General features: G+C 41.6%; 1 protein-coding gene across 6 annotated transcripts in view; it reads right to left on the reverse strand.

Annotated features, from left to right (window-relative positions):
• The window catches only part of LOC138262030 (histone deacetylase 9-like), a 285,528-nt gene that overhangs the window by 80,557 nt on the left and 188,055 nt on the right, over nucleotides 1-16,916 (reverse strand). For 4 of the 6 annotated variants that reach the window (XM_069211696.1, XM_069211697.1, XM_069211694.1 and 1 more), the window contains exons 6-7: nucleotides 16,162-16,293; nucleotides 544-659 (exon numbers count right to left, since the gene is read on the reverse strand). In XM_069211696.1, coding sequence (XP_069067797.1) covers nucleotides 544-659; nucleotides 16,162-16,293 — 248 coding nt within the window. The remainder of the gene's footprint in view (nucleotides 1-543; nucleotides 660-16,161; nucleotides 16,294-16,916) is intronic. The other 2 variants (XM_069211699.1, XM_069211698.1) reach the window with 1 other exon arrangement.

The raw sequence follows: 16,916 nt of genomic DNA on the forward strand, positions 1-16,916 counted from the left end.
CTGATTATAGATTCTCACTTAGAAAGATGTTTTCCAAATTCATGTTTTCTCTAAATTGTTTTGCATAAAGTCCCACATGCTAATGCTAATCTTGGTTAGGTAGGCTTTTTAAGGGTGACGTTGACAGTGACAGATGACTGACGAGCTAACTGCTATTGATGCTAGAAATCTTCACTTGGCTTATGTAGGAGTACTCAAGCATATGTTTCTTCAAGTTCTGATTTGATTATGTTATTGATGTTCCATTAATGAACTAATAATTGAGCTGATTGAATAAAGTTTGATCTAACAGATGATTTAGTATTGTAATCAATAGGGAAATAAAATTGTTTAACACTTTAACGAGTTGTGGTTATTCATGAATAGATGGTTTTAGATGTTGTCAAATAAATATTGATGGTTGGTTATGCTGATTACTGATTTTAGTAGTCACTACATGACTAGGATATTCCATGCGATCCAAAAGGTTCATCGACCTATACGCATCCCCTTGTTAGTTTACTTACTAAGGACCAGGCGAGCTAGCACAGTTATTTGACTTACCTCCGAATGAGTGCTTGATGGCAAACCAGAACTTTCATTTTCTGTCCCAATTCCACTTGGACCATTATTTGGCGAGCCAGGGCCTGATCCAGGAGAACTGCTACTAACGGAGGACTCTGGAAATGAAAACACATCAGAAAATGATCATTAATAAATAGATATATACTTAAGAGCCTATGTAAGGTTAGGCTAACGGCTCTTATTCAATGCCATTTTCATATTAAATGTGTTCTTTCTCCTTCAGTGTATTGTTTTTGGTTCTTGTGTTAATGCATTTCTTGAGAAAGAAAGCAGATTAAACATCAATACAGAAAAGTCCACAATGTAGGGATGTTCAGGGTTGAATGACATGTAAATTATGATTACTGGAGTAACTGAGGTTTGCAGAGTTAACGTTTATAGACTCACACAGCATTTCATTGCAAACTGGATAACATTTTGTTTCAAGAGCTAATATTTCCTCGCAAGGGATAGTTGGGGTTGAAAGTGAATATGGCGTCTCTCTGTTGTGGAAGACTGTTGGCCCCAGAGAACTCGTGCACTACAAACAGTGGCAGGAAGGGCAGCTGTGGGAATAACCGGTCTGCGCCTGTCAGAGCCCAGAGGAGGCTGAGCTGGGCCACCCCTCCTTGGCTGTCATCTTAAAGAAGCTTATAAGGTACTGCTGAGCATTGTGTTTTATTTTGCTGATTGTAAAGGGGAAGAACAAATTGTCTGTCCCTGATATACCTAGTTATTCCACTTCCTCCTGGGATTGTTACATCAAGCACGGACTGGAAACCATAAACTACGAAATAGATCATAGGGAGCATGGCCTCTCTGGTATTTTGGCAGTAAGAACCAGGTCTGAGACCACTTTTATGGTGGGAACCCAACACACAGATTGTGTGTGAAACACTGCAGGACCCTGTACAGAACTTGGCCTCAGTACATTTTTCCATCTCCCTTGCTGACCCTGGATTGATTCCAGGTACAGCTTCATCTTCACCTTATAATGACCCCTCCACCCCACGCTAAGAGAAAAAGGCAGCAGGAGCTAAAGGGGCTCGTTCCCTCTGTAGCCTCTCAACTCAACAACATTGTAAACTCTACTCCGCCCAGTTCAGTGGATTTAGATTCCTTCCAGAAGAATGTCTTGGACAATGTGAGGGGTGTGGTTGAAAGTTTGCTTGCTCCCATATGCTCTAGGCAGGGCGCTTTTGAAGGCCATTTGGCTAGTGTCAAGGCAAGGTTTATTATTTCTACTGGTAATCAATCAACCAAACACACCCAAACATAGATGTTGGAAGGACCAAATATATACCATGTGCTCCCCCCACAAGTCGGTACTACAACCCCTAGTCACCCTTGGGAGAGTCAGACTAGGAACCTTCCCCCTGCCCCGCAATGTCACTCCCCACAATTTTGTCCACTGGAAGCTGCTTTTGGGTTTAGATGAGAGTATGGCCAGAATGCAATGGGGGGTGTTTTATACCAAGACAGGCTCTCCAATTCTGTGGGGATCATGCAACATCTTATGCTCCAGCCAGCCATGGTCAATGATGCAGCTGGCCCCATCAATAGCTCTCCTCCCATGACAATCTTTTCTGGAAGCCTGTGCCAGGGAAGAGGGAACATAAGGGTGTATAGTAGAGGCGATAGGTGTCCTAACAAGGACATTATCAACCCACTTCCTGCCTGTTGACCCTATGTAGTAATAAGGGCTAACATTGCACCCTTGCACTGAAGAGTCGACTGCCCAGTTAAGGCATCCATTGGTTGCAGTCTAAAGGCCTCATTACGAGTTTGGCAGTCCCAACGCAGGATTGCCAAACTCGTGGGGAGGATGCCACTACGATGGCAGTGGCTTCCCCATGCCTATTATAATGTTCCTGCCGGTCTGACCGGCGGAAACAAGCGTTCCCACCAGTCAGACAGGAGGGAACAGTGCTACGAAACAACACTCAGCTCCTCAAATGGCTCCTGGCACAAAGGGGGCCGACCAGCACCGCCAGAATGTGCACTGTTTGCAAAGCAGACAGTGCTCATTCCAATGGTGTGGGGTACGGGGCCGTGCAGTGCCCATTCCATTCCATGGGCAAAACAGGGGCCCCCCATGGTCCCCTGCACTCATTCTACACTAGCCTTTTCATGGTGAGAAACCGCCATGAAAAGGCAAGTGGAGAACAAGGTTGTAATCAGCCTGGCGCCACTGTGTTCAGCACCGCCCTGGCTGACTACAACCAAGACTGCCGTCAGGACAGTGGTCCCCTGGCTGGCCTGCCTGCCAGGGTCGTAACTGGGCAGTCGGACCACCCAGAGTGCAGCGGTCTGACTATGAACACAAGTGTGCCACTCCTCGGGATGCCACATTGGTAATGAGGCCCTAAGTCTATTTTCTCAATATCTGAAGCCAATCATATTCCGATGACACATAAGATAGGCCGGTCTAGGAAATGCTTTTGAGGGTGATTGTGTCATTATTAATTTTAAGTACCCCACACTGGCAGGGGATATCATGCATAAATTCCTGCTTGGCTCTTCTAATGTGGGCAATGTTTTGCTTCTTCCCCTGGGTTATTTCTACCATGATTTTTCCCAAGTACCTGTTGATTCTGAGTGTCGATTCTCTGGTCCTCCTACTGCTAGTAATCATCCTTTTACCCCGGCACTCTCAAATATGTACAATGTTCTGAATGACTGACAAGTGGTAGACTGACTCCCAGATAAAATGGCCTCTTGGATCAATCCTGTTTGTATGACCTTACAGCCCCTATTATTCCATCCCCTCGCCACATATCCATGTCTCATGCAGACTTTAATATATTGCCCCTTGTGTCCCTCCACTGCTAGGAAATGGGGCTTTAGATAGGTGCTCCAGTCCGCCTGCTCTTACTGCCCCCCTAGTTCAACCTGACTATAACAGACTATGTGGTCTTGTCTCATGGACAATTTCTGGGCTTCAGAACAAGTTATCATCACCAGACTAACTGAATATCCACTCCAACAATCATATAATTTGTATTCAAGAAACTTGGTGGTGGATCCTCTGCACATTAAAGGTTTTTCCTCCCTATTTAATGCAGCAATATCATCACTGGCTGGCCGTGCTAAGGGTGGTTTACAAATGGATGCTGATTTCTAATTTATTCTAATTTACTGCTTGATACGATCAGGCGATCAGCCACATCTTCTCCTTATTACCAATTTGTGCTATTGTCCTTTAAGGGGGGGGAACCTTATATAAATCAATGTTTAAAATAATGTTTTCGATTCCACACGCTGTGATGTTGTTGTTGCCCTTGAAATGGACTTAGATGCATTTTTGTTGCTATCTCATCATACCTGTTTAACTGCATGGGCTGATGATTTTAATATCCAAAGATGCAGTCTCCAGGCAAGACGGGTGCCTATATATATTTTTTAAATTAAGAGGGGGAGGGAGCCCCACACTTTCTACATAGTGAGTATGGAAGGGCTTTAAACACCTTGATGCACAAATATGATCTTTTGTTGCTGGTAGACCTCAACACTTCATCTAATATGCAGACTCATACTTTTGCGGGTAGAGGTGTGCATTCTACAATTTATCACTTTTTATTTAGCTCTGCTGCCAACCATCTAGTTCAGAATACTGAGGCTAAACAGAATTGTGTAAGTGATCATAATCCAATTGTGTTACTTATGGCCCTCAATGCCGCCTGCCCTACAGTCTCTAATTGTGTAACTAATGTTGTTCCAATTAGGCGGAATGGTGTTTGCATTAGATGTTCTGGGATTTATCCCAAGTGCGTACTGCAGAGGTTTCTTGATATGTATGCAAATGTGTTTGATCTCTGGTTAGACCTTGATGTGGATAATGTTGGTTTGGTCTGTGCCTTAGAGCTGATTACCAGGGCTCTTAACACCCATTTGATGTGCCCTGTTAGGGCAGGGACCCCTAAGAGACATGATTGCTATAATCATGCATGTACACAGGGTGCCAAGAAGTTGAGGGATGCTCTCCACTTCACCCTGAGGGACTATCTAGTCGTCATACATTTAAGGAAGCAATACAATGACGTTTTAGTCTCCAGGAAAAAGGAGCTAAAGGTAGAGGTCTGGGTGAACTTGGTCCAGGCACCTGAGACTAAGGATGATGTTGTGTTCTGGAATATGGTAAATGCCCCGTTTTTGAAAAGTTCTACCATTCCTGAATTAACATCACATGTCTCCTGTCAAGTCTGGGTCAATTGTTTTGAAAGAGTCTTTGACCCCTTGGCTAGTAATGTAATGACACATACCCATCCGGCCTTAGAGGAGGCAGAATTGAGTATTATTTCTAAGAGTGGAAGGCCCCTAGACTTTATGTTGGACAAGGTCCTTGAAACACTTAAAGTATATGCCAAAGGTAAAGCTCCTGGACCACATGGGGTCCCAGTTGATGCTTTTAAAGATATGAGTGAGCTATGGGGACCCATTTTAACTGGAATTTTGTATGTGGTTGCAATAAGCATAATGCCTTCTATGTAGGCTAACTCCATTATCGTCCCCATTTTTAAGAAGGGGGGCAGGTCTGATCTTAAGTGTTATTTCCCCATTTCCCTCCTCGATTCATCTGTGAAATGTCTGGGTAAGGTTGCCCTGCAGAGATTGGAAGATTGGACTTATGATGACTCGATCCTGATGGATGTCCTGTATGTTTTCAGGAAGGCTTCGGGGACTGAAGAACAATGTATAAATCTTGAACTTCTCATTGGGAAGTATACTAAGGCTAAGCCATGATCTGTTACTCTGTATTTTGCTGACCTTAGCAGAGCATTTGATTTGGTGGAACTCTCAGTTTTGTGGCATATTCCGCTTTCATATGGGCTCCCGAAAATATAGTCTTTCTGCTTTTCCAGCTGTATAACAATCTTTCAGTGAAGGGACAATGTGGCCCCAAAGGGGAATGTTCCTCTTCTTTCTGGATTAGACAGGCATGAGACAGGGGTGCGTACTGGCCCTTTTTTTTATTTTCACTTTATATAAATGCTATTGATGACACTCTTCGGTTCTTGCAGGCCGATGTTCCAACTGTTGCTGGCCACTCGGTCCCTATTGCCAATGTCTGGGACAGCAGCCAGCTTCCACTGTTTAATGGACACTTCTGCTAGTTTTATGGTGACCAGGAAATTAAAAATCAATAAATCAAAGACATTTATAATGCTTTGTGGGAAAACCACCCAGAAGGTTAGGACCTCTTTCATTGAGGGTACACCAATTGCAAAGGTCAGCACTTTTTGCTATATGGGCATCCTTTTCTCTAGCAATGTTTTATGGGCCCAGCATATTCAGGATGCCTGGCTTAAAATGAACACAGTGGGCGTCTTCAGGTTTTCTCGTAAACTCAGGTGTCACCCTATTAGGGAGATGATTAAGATCTATAAAGGATGAGCACTGTCAACCACATTGTTTGGTGTGGGGTTTTATACCTAGCAGTCCTTTTCAAGTAAAGGAAAAGGCCTTGATGAGGTGCCATCTTTGTACTCCCTTCTCATCCTCATCCTCTATTGTTCACTCAAACCTATACTAATGTGGCATTCAATATGGGCCAAATCAGACACAGAATTTACAAAGGCAATTATTCAGGATTGTTTAATGCTTTTAACATACTGTGGCTCTCCTACATCAATAACACCCTTAAGTTGTTGTTTGGTTTTCATGGACCCCTGGAGCCCTTGAGAATTCTTGTGCCCTAGAATTCTGAGGTGAAAGCTATCTTACTGGGTACGAGGGTGGAAAAGAGAGCATTTGTTGATGCTTGGAAAACCATGGTTATTATATATATGTTGTATGGTCTTCCCGAGGGATTTCAAATTTACTTGTGTCTAGTGACAAATACCCAACACCGCATTGTTCACCACCGTGTTACTTTCCGTTTTATCAACCAGGAATATCAGACATTAGTTCCATGCTCGTGTGATGGTACCTCAAAATAAAGGACTCAGCACTTTATACTTTTCTGTCAATTTGATATTGATCTCAGGAAGCACTTTTTGAAACCAAATTTTATTGCACACAACATTAGGGATCATAATACTGGAATGCATTTTTTGTGTACCATGGAGGCCCCCGCAGTATGAAAAAAAGAAGAAAAAAAAGGCTGTTGGTGACTGGGAGTGTGGCACACATACCCTTAATGTCCAACTATTCAACCAAACTAGAGTGAACAAGTTCACTTTACAAGTTATTTATCTATCTAATTCATGTATCTGGTGCTCGAAATCAAGGAAAGCCACCACTTCTTCTTCAGTTGGATCAAGTCCACAAATTGATATAGAATTCCAAACACTACAAGGAATTAAGGGCCAGATGTAGCAAAGGTTTTTACCCATTCTGTGTCTATGGGAAAAAAGTGTTTGTACATATGGCCCTAAATCACAGACTGATTCCGTAGTGTGTCTTCCATCAAGTAACTCTTTATTTCCCTGAAACTTGCCTCAAAGTTCCAAAAGTTTCATACACAGGTTTTGTCAAGCTTCAATTTCAAAACAGTATCCCTTTCTACAGCATCCATAGCCAACAGGTGTTTACATAGCAGCAGACTGGATGAAGTCCATAGTGTGCCATTAAGTCAGCAAGCTTCACAGCACTCCAGTAGCATGAATCATAAATATGTATGGCTCAATGGAACAGCCCAGTGGAGGCCTGGGCTACATTATTGTACAACTGAGGAGCTGTCAGAACATGGGCCTCAGGCAACTAGTCAAGCCAAAAAAACCTCGTAAAGTGGCTTGCTACCTCAAGGTTAATACATTACATTTGGATAGTTTGGATAGAAAAAAAGGCTAAGGTTAGTGTGGTGCACCTAGTAAGTCCATGTTCCAGAGCAAATTATCGACCCACACTGCATGTATGAAGTCACAATGTTTTAACGGAGTGTGAACTATCACTGATCGGACTTCATATGGGGACACCTGAGTTTTCTTGGTGACTGAGGCAAGGAATGCAGTGGTGTTGGCAAACTGCCTGATCTTAGTGTCTAACAAATGGTGTAAGGAAGAGTGGGGCAGGGACACGGTGTGTGTGAAGATGTACAGACAAAAGCAGTGAAAGAGAAGTAGAGGGATATAAAATGTGGAAAGGTAAAACTATAGAGGGGTATTAACAAAGGCACAAGAAGCAGACAGGACAATAGAGACAGGGTCAGAAGAGAAACTCTACACTGGAGGCACATACACATTGACAACAGTTGCATATATGGTCAATCTCCTAGGACATGCAGACACCTGAGGTGGACACCTTTTAGGACAAACAGACAACTGCTGTGAAGGCAGACACACCAAAGACTAGACATACGGGAAAAGGACATGCACATCCTAAAAAGGAAGACAGAAAAAAGATGGACTTGACACAGTATAGGCAAAGTCAGCCACACACACTAAAATGGTAGGCACTCCAAGGACCAAAAGTGCAAGGGATGGGAGGCTCCTAGGGGTCTGAACATTCACCGAGCCTCAGTGAGCTCAGAAAGACACCTTTAGAAGTTGGTCACACATAGACTGAGGTACAGCCAAATACCATAGGTGTTGGATCCTATGAAGATTAACGCACAGCTATAATGAGTAGATTCACCCATAACCACTGGAGAGACACTGAAGAACTATCAAAGTCCACAGTCAGATCAAGATAGCAAAGGTCACTGGACACACATCAACCCTGTGGTGACTAGACACACAAGGGCATCAGTAGGGCTATGTCCAGCATCCTTATTCACGATCTTTAAAAATTATTATGCAACCTGAGAATATTTAGAATTTAAACCAGAGAGCCTCTTGTATGACATAAAAATGTTTGGTGTTATAATTCCACAATGATACTCAATTTATCACCCAAGGCAAGATTATTTTTACTTGCACTTAAATGTAGATTTATTTAATTGGGGTGTTCACCAAGCTGAATAATACTGCTGCTTTTTAAAGATTTCTTTAGTTAGCAGGCTCACATTTAGTACTTGGTTCCCGACAGCGTTGATGCCATACTATGTAATAGTGTGAAGAATGGAAAATCATACCTTGATTGGTCATCCTATATTTTTAATTTGTTGGTTACTATGCCACTACAGAAAAGGAGGAAGCATATGCAAATTTGCATTGACCATGCCACTATAAGGGACTCTCTCCGGTGTTGCAGAATTAGTTTGGAGAATGGTAATAATGTACATATTTTACTTAAACAGAGATATCTAGTCTTATTGAGGCCGTTAACAAAAAATAACTAGCTCAAATCAATATTAAGTTTGCTAATGTCATCAGAGATCTCTACTCTAGTGTCTTTCAAAAGGAGACTTTTTTGTATCTCCCTGTAGCGAAGCATTAGCAGCATAGGTTTTCTTGATCATACTGATCACAACACCACAAGCAAACCTCCTTGCAAACTTGAATCACAAATAGCCAGTGCTAATTTGAGCTGGTGGTTGTCCGTGGATCCCACCGGCACTCATTTTTGGGGACCGGCACTTATTTTTTGTTATCTGACATTTTCGAGGGGAAAGAAGGAAAAGACAGATGGAGAAAGTAGGAACCTGCAGGAGTGAGGTGAAGGGGTGGGGAGTGTCTGGTAGTGAATTAAACAGGCATGGCTTGGTATTCAGTGCGCCGATGGGTAATAGCAATGGCCGCTGGCTTCTGGGCAGAGCTTTGGGTTCTTTAAAGAGGTGTGTTTTCACCTCTTTCCTCAATTGGAACAGTGTTGGAGTGGATAAGGGGGTGAAGTTCCAAATCCCTGGTGTATAGCTAGAATATGCCTGTTGCATTATGTTTTTTTTCTTTTTTTACACGTCCTAGGGCCTCATTACGACTGCCAGGGCCACGGTGGTGGTCAGACTGACACAAATGTGGCGGTCCAAAAGCCACATTACGACCGTTGCAGTACTGCCACTGTCGGACCGCCAGCACCTCCAGTTTTCCTCCACAGGAAAGGCTGGTGGTCAAGCGGTCCTAATCCACCAGGGCAACACTGCAAGCAGCGCTGACCTGGGGATTACGAGTCCCTTCTCCGCCGGCGATTACATGGCAGTAGACCGGCCATGTAAAGGCTGGCAGAGATGGGGTGCGGGGGGTCTGGGGAGCCCATACACTTGGCATGGGCTGTGCAGGGGCCCCCATGGCCAGCCCCGTCGCGCTGTCACTGTCTGCTTTGCATACAGTGAACAGCGCAATGGGTGCTAGTGCACCCTACACACTGCAACATTGCCGCCGGCTCAATAGTGAGCCAGTGTCAATGTTGAAGGCTGTTTCCTGGTGGACCAGTGGGCGGAAAACGCCCGATGACCCAATAGGAAACTCCTAATTGGGCTTGCAGGAAGACGGCTGCTCTGGCGGTAACCTGACCATGGGAGTTTGCCGGACGGCCTTCCGCCAAACTCATAATGACCCCCTTAGTCTGAATTCTGATTTCGTCCTCGCCATGGGTGTGCCGAATATCACAATAGGTGGGACTTAAGCCTAAAACATTTCAATAATGGAAAGCTTTATCTGAAAAATTGTGTCATCTTTCCATACATCATGACGTAATGTTCTGTATCAAGCCTGGATTTGTGGCTTTTGGTAATCCCTTTACTGTTGGTGGTTCACTCCAATTTGATGGTTCTATTAAGCGTTGTAATGAAAATATGATTCTCTTGCAATGTTTTACAATATCCTCAGACTTAGGTACATAATTAAAAAAATACATCCTTTGCTCAAGATAAGGTTCCAAAAATATTCAGTTTTTTTTATTTGCACTACTGTTCATCTCACTACTCCTTTTTGCCCCTTTAGCATTTTCACGCCAACCTTATGGATGTGTAGTTGATGATGAGAGGGTAACGCATGATTTTTCTATGTTTATGTGCAGCATTATATAAATAGTTGTTTTTGTTTCAGTTTCGACTTAACAAACAGATGGAAACAATTATAACCACATGTCCAATGTGAGAAGATGCTGAGAGTTTGACGAGTTTAGAGGGCAAAGGTGAGGGAAGTGACCAGCGACAGGCTTCAAATTGACCATAAAAAGGTCACATGAACAGACCACGGCAGAGTTAGGGACATTCACTGGAGAAAGAATATGGAGGACAGAAAAGGCATTGTACATATTTGTAGCTCAGTTCTTACAAAACTCAAATAAAGCAAGGCAAGGGAGCATATAACTTACGTTTCTAGAGCAATGGTAAGCTAACAGCTAGGTAAGGTAGCTCCTAAAATGTAGCACTGCCTATTTGATAAATGTCCTCTATTGACTATTGTATTATGAGGCATCTCCATCTGCACAGATTGACTAAGAGTAAGGAGCACAATTTTAAGAATGTGACTTTGTTGAGCTTTTCATTAAAATGTTAGCCTGGTTTATAACATAATAGTTGATTTGCACCCTACCGGCATGATGCTTAAAAAAACGAATCCATGGCTTGCAATGTTTAACAGTCCACTGTATCATTCACAAGTGGACAGCTGCATGCATGATAAGGGTGTCCTTGTGCTATATTGACTAGGGCCTGGTGAAAAAAATGCCATTCTACTGTAAACTGATACGGATAGTGGTTACAATCTATGAAAAATTACTAATCCCGTTCTGCCTGCCCTTGATGAAAAAGAAGGCAGAAAATAGTAGTTAATTCTCCTTGCTACCAATTAAAAACAAGCATTGGCAATGTCTTATGAAGGGAATGCTTGTGTGTCATTGATGGGTTTAGGCACTCAGTATGTCATTTCATATGCACTCTCTCACTTGTCTGCACTGGTGCATCTATTCATTCATCAAGTGACTAATTCTTGCATTCTATGATACAAACACAATAAAACACAAATAAACTCAACAACATATGCAAGACAAATAAAAAAGTAGAAAAATGAAAGTATGCTGCAGTCCAAAAACAACTGGAATTTGTTTCCAATAATTAAACTAAAAATAGCAGCGAGTGTCCATCTTGCAGTACACAGTACAACGTCTGTCTATCGTTTTTCATAATTCAAGCATGACCACCAAGTTTAGAATCAATGTGCTGGCAATCTTGGAACGGTAAAACAATGATACATTATGGGCAAAATCATTCTGTAATGGTCGCCTGGTTTAGAGGAAGCGGCCATGCAGGATCTGGTGCACTGCAGCTGAAATTAGCTGCAAACAAGTGGTCCACTAGCACTGCCTGGTGAACTGAAGTTTCCTCTTGAGAATAATTAAGATAAACAATTAGAAACAAATAAATGAAAGGGTTACTCTAAAATGAGGAAATTGAAATTAAAAGACTGGCCAGTTTTGAGGTGGATGTGCACATGTGATTGGAAAATACCATAATTCACAGGGCAAGAGGGCCAATGACTGATCTGGCTTAACCATTATTCCGTGCAGTACGCAGTAATGGTTGGAAGCAGAGTTTAGCTGAGAGTCAGACATCCAGGTTGCAGAAGAGGGCTGACCCAAAGGTCCTCTATGTATCTCTATTGATATAAATTTATAAAAATTGATGTATGTATGATTTAATGATGTATTTATTACAAGTTTCTGGCAGACAGATTAACCCGTCAGGCCTTCGGAAGAGATTTTATCAGGAATTATTACAGTGCAAATCTTCTACCTCTAGGGTTTGCTGAAGGGGATAACTAAGACCGGAAAACTTCTCCACAAAGGACATCTTTGATATTTCATGTGACTAAATACCTGTCTGCCATGGTGCAGAAAAAATCTACCCTTAAAGGCCTATTGGCTTTAATGTGGAACATAGTAAATTAATCAGGCCTACTGCATTTGTCATAATGTTTCATATGAAACTTATCAGATCTATGGCATCTGATTTTTTTTTCCCTAGTGAACCAATTTGCTTGTCAGCATACCCGACGCAGACCTGTCATATTGAGCCTAAGTTTCACACAGGGCAACCATTGTGCATACAATCAAAAACTATAAACATATACAAAATTACAGCTGTCAAAGCAAAATACTATCTCTCCTACAAAGGCCTAACAAGAATTCTTCCAGAGCAAGTCTTTTATGCCCACAAATTGTCACAGGGGGATACTCAACACCACAACTCCTGCCTGCTATAGTAATCTGTGAGATTTTATGCAACCAAATCCTTGTCTGCAGGCTTTCATACAAAGTAATAACAATCAACCCTCAAATAAATTGATGTTAACATATGGTTTTCACACTAAATAAGTCAGAACAGCAGCCTTCATCGTAACATATCTTAATAAACAGACACTTGCCATGATCATTTGCTTGCCACCAGTTATGCCTTATTCAGAGTAAACTTTACAATTAGCCAAAAAGTGATTTTCAGTGAAAGCACATAACTTCAGTCCTATCTAATTCTGTACTCATGGAAACCAACATGCAGATGGACAAGAGGCCCTTTGCTCGGTATTGCTTTGAAACCTCTTTTTCAGATTGATCACTTAGGATCTATGCTGTCAATCCAGACCTACCAAGGTAATAGGCTGCAGATAATAATCACACAATAAACACCAAACTTCCTGCAAAACGGGTAGTTTATTCAGTTAAATTGATTGCCCCCAGAATATGTTTTGTTAGTTAGAACTACATTTACTGCACAAACTACCTAAAATGCACCTTGTGGCTTGCAAGGCAGATTTGGGTGGCTTATAGAAACTGAGATTGAAGAATGGATTTTTAAAAAAAAGAGGAATGCAACTTTTGGGGGCCACTTCAAAAGGAAGCAATATTGATGAGATGTCAGATAGTAATAGGAAGTAAGTTTAAGAGCTCACATATAATCACTGAGAAAGAATGGCTGCCCAATTTAGGAACACTTACAGGTGAGAACCATTAGGTGCAGTCTGTTCTCAGATAAGAGGGGATGAAGAAGGTGGCACAGTGTGAGACAATTCTATAGACAAGAGGGTCCAAAAGTTGTAAAACTATGATGAACCATATGAAGAATTTTGAAGGATACTCTTTTTTTTTTTTAACTGGTTGTTAGGGGTATAAGATATTTGGAGAGCAGACTGACTCAAAATGATTAAGGCTGCAAAAAAGGCAGGCTACACAGATTTGAATTTCTTGGATCTTATTAAGAAAAATAACTGAAAGACCAAGACACACTATACAGGAGGAGTGAGAACCCTCAGAGATGAAATCACAGACTTTGGTTTTAAAATGCAAGACGTTCCTCAAGCAATAAAGTTGGAAAAAGCATGGTGACACCAGGAGTAGGCTTCACTGTCACAGGGAAGGTGGGTAAGAATTTTAGGCCTAGGTACATTGTGAATAGCAGTTTGCCATGATATGGACAAACAAACCTCGTTTTAAACACATATGAGTAAGGCTTCAGTCTTATCAACATTCACATAAAGATTGTTATTCTCCATCCAGTTACAGATGGCCTTAAGGTTGTTGTTGAAGGGAGGCAGGAAAGCATGACAACTGCGCTCAGACAGAGGAGGATTTGAATGCCACCTAATAATCCTGGGTCAAATTAGCGCATAAGGGACACCCACAGAAGGACATATATGTTATATAGTGGAGCAATAGGACAGACCCCAGCTGAAGACCAATGATGGAGAATGCAAAGGACTGATAATGAAAAGAGTGCACCACAAAGTATTGAGAGTATCTTCAGAAAAAAGAACTAAACCAAGAAAGAGAGGTGCCTCTCAGTTCAAGGAAGGAAGGAAAGCTTGTCAGGAGACACCACGATGAACAATGCAGAGAGGTACGATAAGTTCAAGGCAGCAGCAGCATGACCAGAGCTGAAGGTCAGCCTGGACAGCAACCAAAAAAGATTTGGAGCATCTACATAGTCTAAAGCACCCTTTCTGGGAGTTGGAAATATTGATTGACCCCTGGTGAGGGATTAGCAAGCCAAGAACCACTGACTGCATACGTTGGGTGAAAGCTAATCGTTGGACAATGCTTCTGTAATTGAGGGGAATACAATCAGCTAGGTAGGGAGTTTTCAGCAATTCTAAGACAACTTTCTGTTTTAGCACTGGTAGCACCTTGCAGATGGAGGTAATAAGGGGGAACGCCTTGACCCAGAACATACATGATTGATACTGACCAAATAAACAGACATGACAGTAGATGACAGCCTCATTGGAGACTACTGGGAGCTCCAATACATACACTTCATTGAAAAATAAAAATACATTTGTAATACTACAGAAAAAAGGAGACTGTGCGCAAGTTAAAAAGTGTTAGTTGGATGAATACAAAGACTACGAATGTTATACTTGTCCAGTTATCCAACAAAATAGATTGCAGCAAGGATGTGATTATTTTGTCATTTAGCTGCATAATCGTGCTTGAGTCATATAGTTATTTATTTAAATATAGACAATAAAGCTATACATCCTAAGCATGCAAAATATGAACAAAAAAATGAAATCCAACATTGAAAGCACTCATAGTTGTTAAATGCTAACAGGACTTTTTACTCACACTAGCATGAGTTTGTAATGTTTACAGTCAAACCTGGGATAAGAACAATATAACCTCTTGCATACATCAAGTAGAGGGTATGTGCCTCTTTAACGTGTGTTCACAATTGATTTGTTAGGTTTAAATATAATATACAAATGAAACAAAATGTATTTTTAAAAGTGTAATTTGTACCTGATTTCAGCTTTTAGAATGTTTACTTTGTGTATGAAGTTTTAGGTTGTTGCAAAACCACACTCTATGCAGCAGTCAGAGCTAAAGGCCTAGCAGTGCTCCAAAACACAGAGAAGTCTTAACTATGTCTCTAAATCAAGGGAAACAAAGATGGAAAATACTGTATACATTCATCCGCTTCACTCGAATGTGAATGGCCTCTACCTTTCTTACTCTCCATTGCAACTGTCTCCATCTTACTTTGTCAGGGACATAGACATTCACACACAATACTTTGTGCAAATTAAGGCAGTGAACTAAATTACAGTCACAGAAAATTACAAAACTTCTCTCCATCCCTTAGGCTCCTAACTAACCCCCTCAACATTGGCAATGCACATGCAGAAACCTATAAAATCAGCAATTAAAATCATCCCGACTAAACTACTAAGTTAAACACTACCACACTGCTCAACAACCTTAACTCCATGCTTATTTAGCAGTCACTCACTCAGAGACACTTAAATGTCCTCTAAAAAGAACACTAACAAAACGTCTTTGCCACCATCTACCTTCCATTGGTTTTCAGAAAATGTAGAAAAGTAGAAAATCAAATGTATCCAGTTGAGCTAAGCAGCAGAGAGGCAGAAACAGACACCTTACTCTTACCAGGAGCACACAATACTCATTCCTCCTCTTAGAACTCCAAACCGTCTTATAAATAGACAAAGCATCAATAAAAATTCGATCCTAACTGCATCACACCTCTCTCCCTCCTACCAATACCACAGACACCTAGTATTCTTCTACCCTCTCTCCCGATACCTGCAGTACTCACACCTTTCACACCCAACACAACTCCTTCTGTACCTTCACACCTCAAATCACACATATAACTGATGCAATATGTTGTTCTCCCTTTCACCATGTCTGTCGCTGTTCTTCAAAGTACAACTTCCAGACCGGCCCAAAGTCAACTATTCCCAATATATGCATGATCATACAATATGTTGCGTCTCTATTAGTTTGTATGTGAATCACACTTCTGGCAGATGAGTCACAATCCCTCCAGTCCTCAATTACCTGTCACCTCAAACATTCTCTTCTTGTATGAACTGACAACACTTCCATCCTTCCTCCTGAGTAAGGGGCTGCTTCTCCTCTCTGCCACTTTCTGTTTTAACCTGGAACGCACCTTCAGGTTGGGCTCCGAGGCTGGGGAATTAAGACAAAAATATATATAAATGAAAACAAAAAGAGCCATCTGCCTCCAAAATGTTGCAAACACATCTCTCTGCAGTCCTCTACAATAAGCAGTCATTAACAAAAGGAGTGTGTGATGGATTCTCTATACAACTGTGTGTTCAGCTTGGCATATTAAAGGGACAAATGCATGGGTGGCCTTTAGGACAGACCCTCTGAATCTTATCGAATGTCAAAAAAGCTGAAGAAAGTTATGTGTATAAAAAATGTAATTTTACTTTGTTATTGAGGTTTTGTAAACTGTGATTCACAGGTGCTGTCATTTCATATTTCACGCAACAAAAGGGGTGCCACTTCCGTTCTATATTGATATTTTTGGCTGATGTATAAAATGTTCGGGACATATTGCTGGCAGAACAAAGCGAATCATTGGATGGTCCTTGTATGAAGAAAAAAAAAATTAGCCGAAGTTCAGGCTGTGCAAAATGTTTTGTGATGTTGCCAGACATAGGTAAGCTCTTTTTTGACTGGTCAATTCAGTAGAGTTGGTGACAGTACTGAAAAATATAACCTGCTTGTCCTGAATCTATTTTTCATCAACAGAGATGAAGTGAGCAGCTACCAGGAGTTCCAGA

This window comes from Pleurodeles waltl, chromosome 10, assembly GCF_031143425.1.
Source record: "Pleurodeles waltl isolate 20211129_DDA chromosome 10, aPleWal1.hap1.20221129, whole genome shotgun sequence".
NCBI lineage: Eukaryota > Metazoa > Chordata > Amphibia > Caudata > Salamandridae > Pleurodeles > Pleurodeles waltl.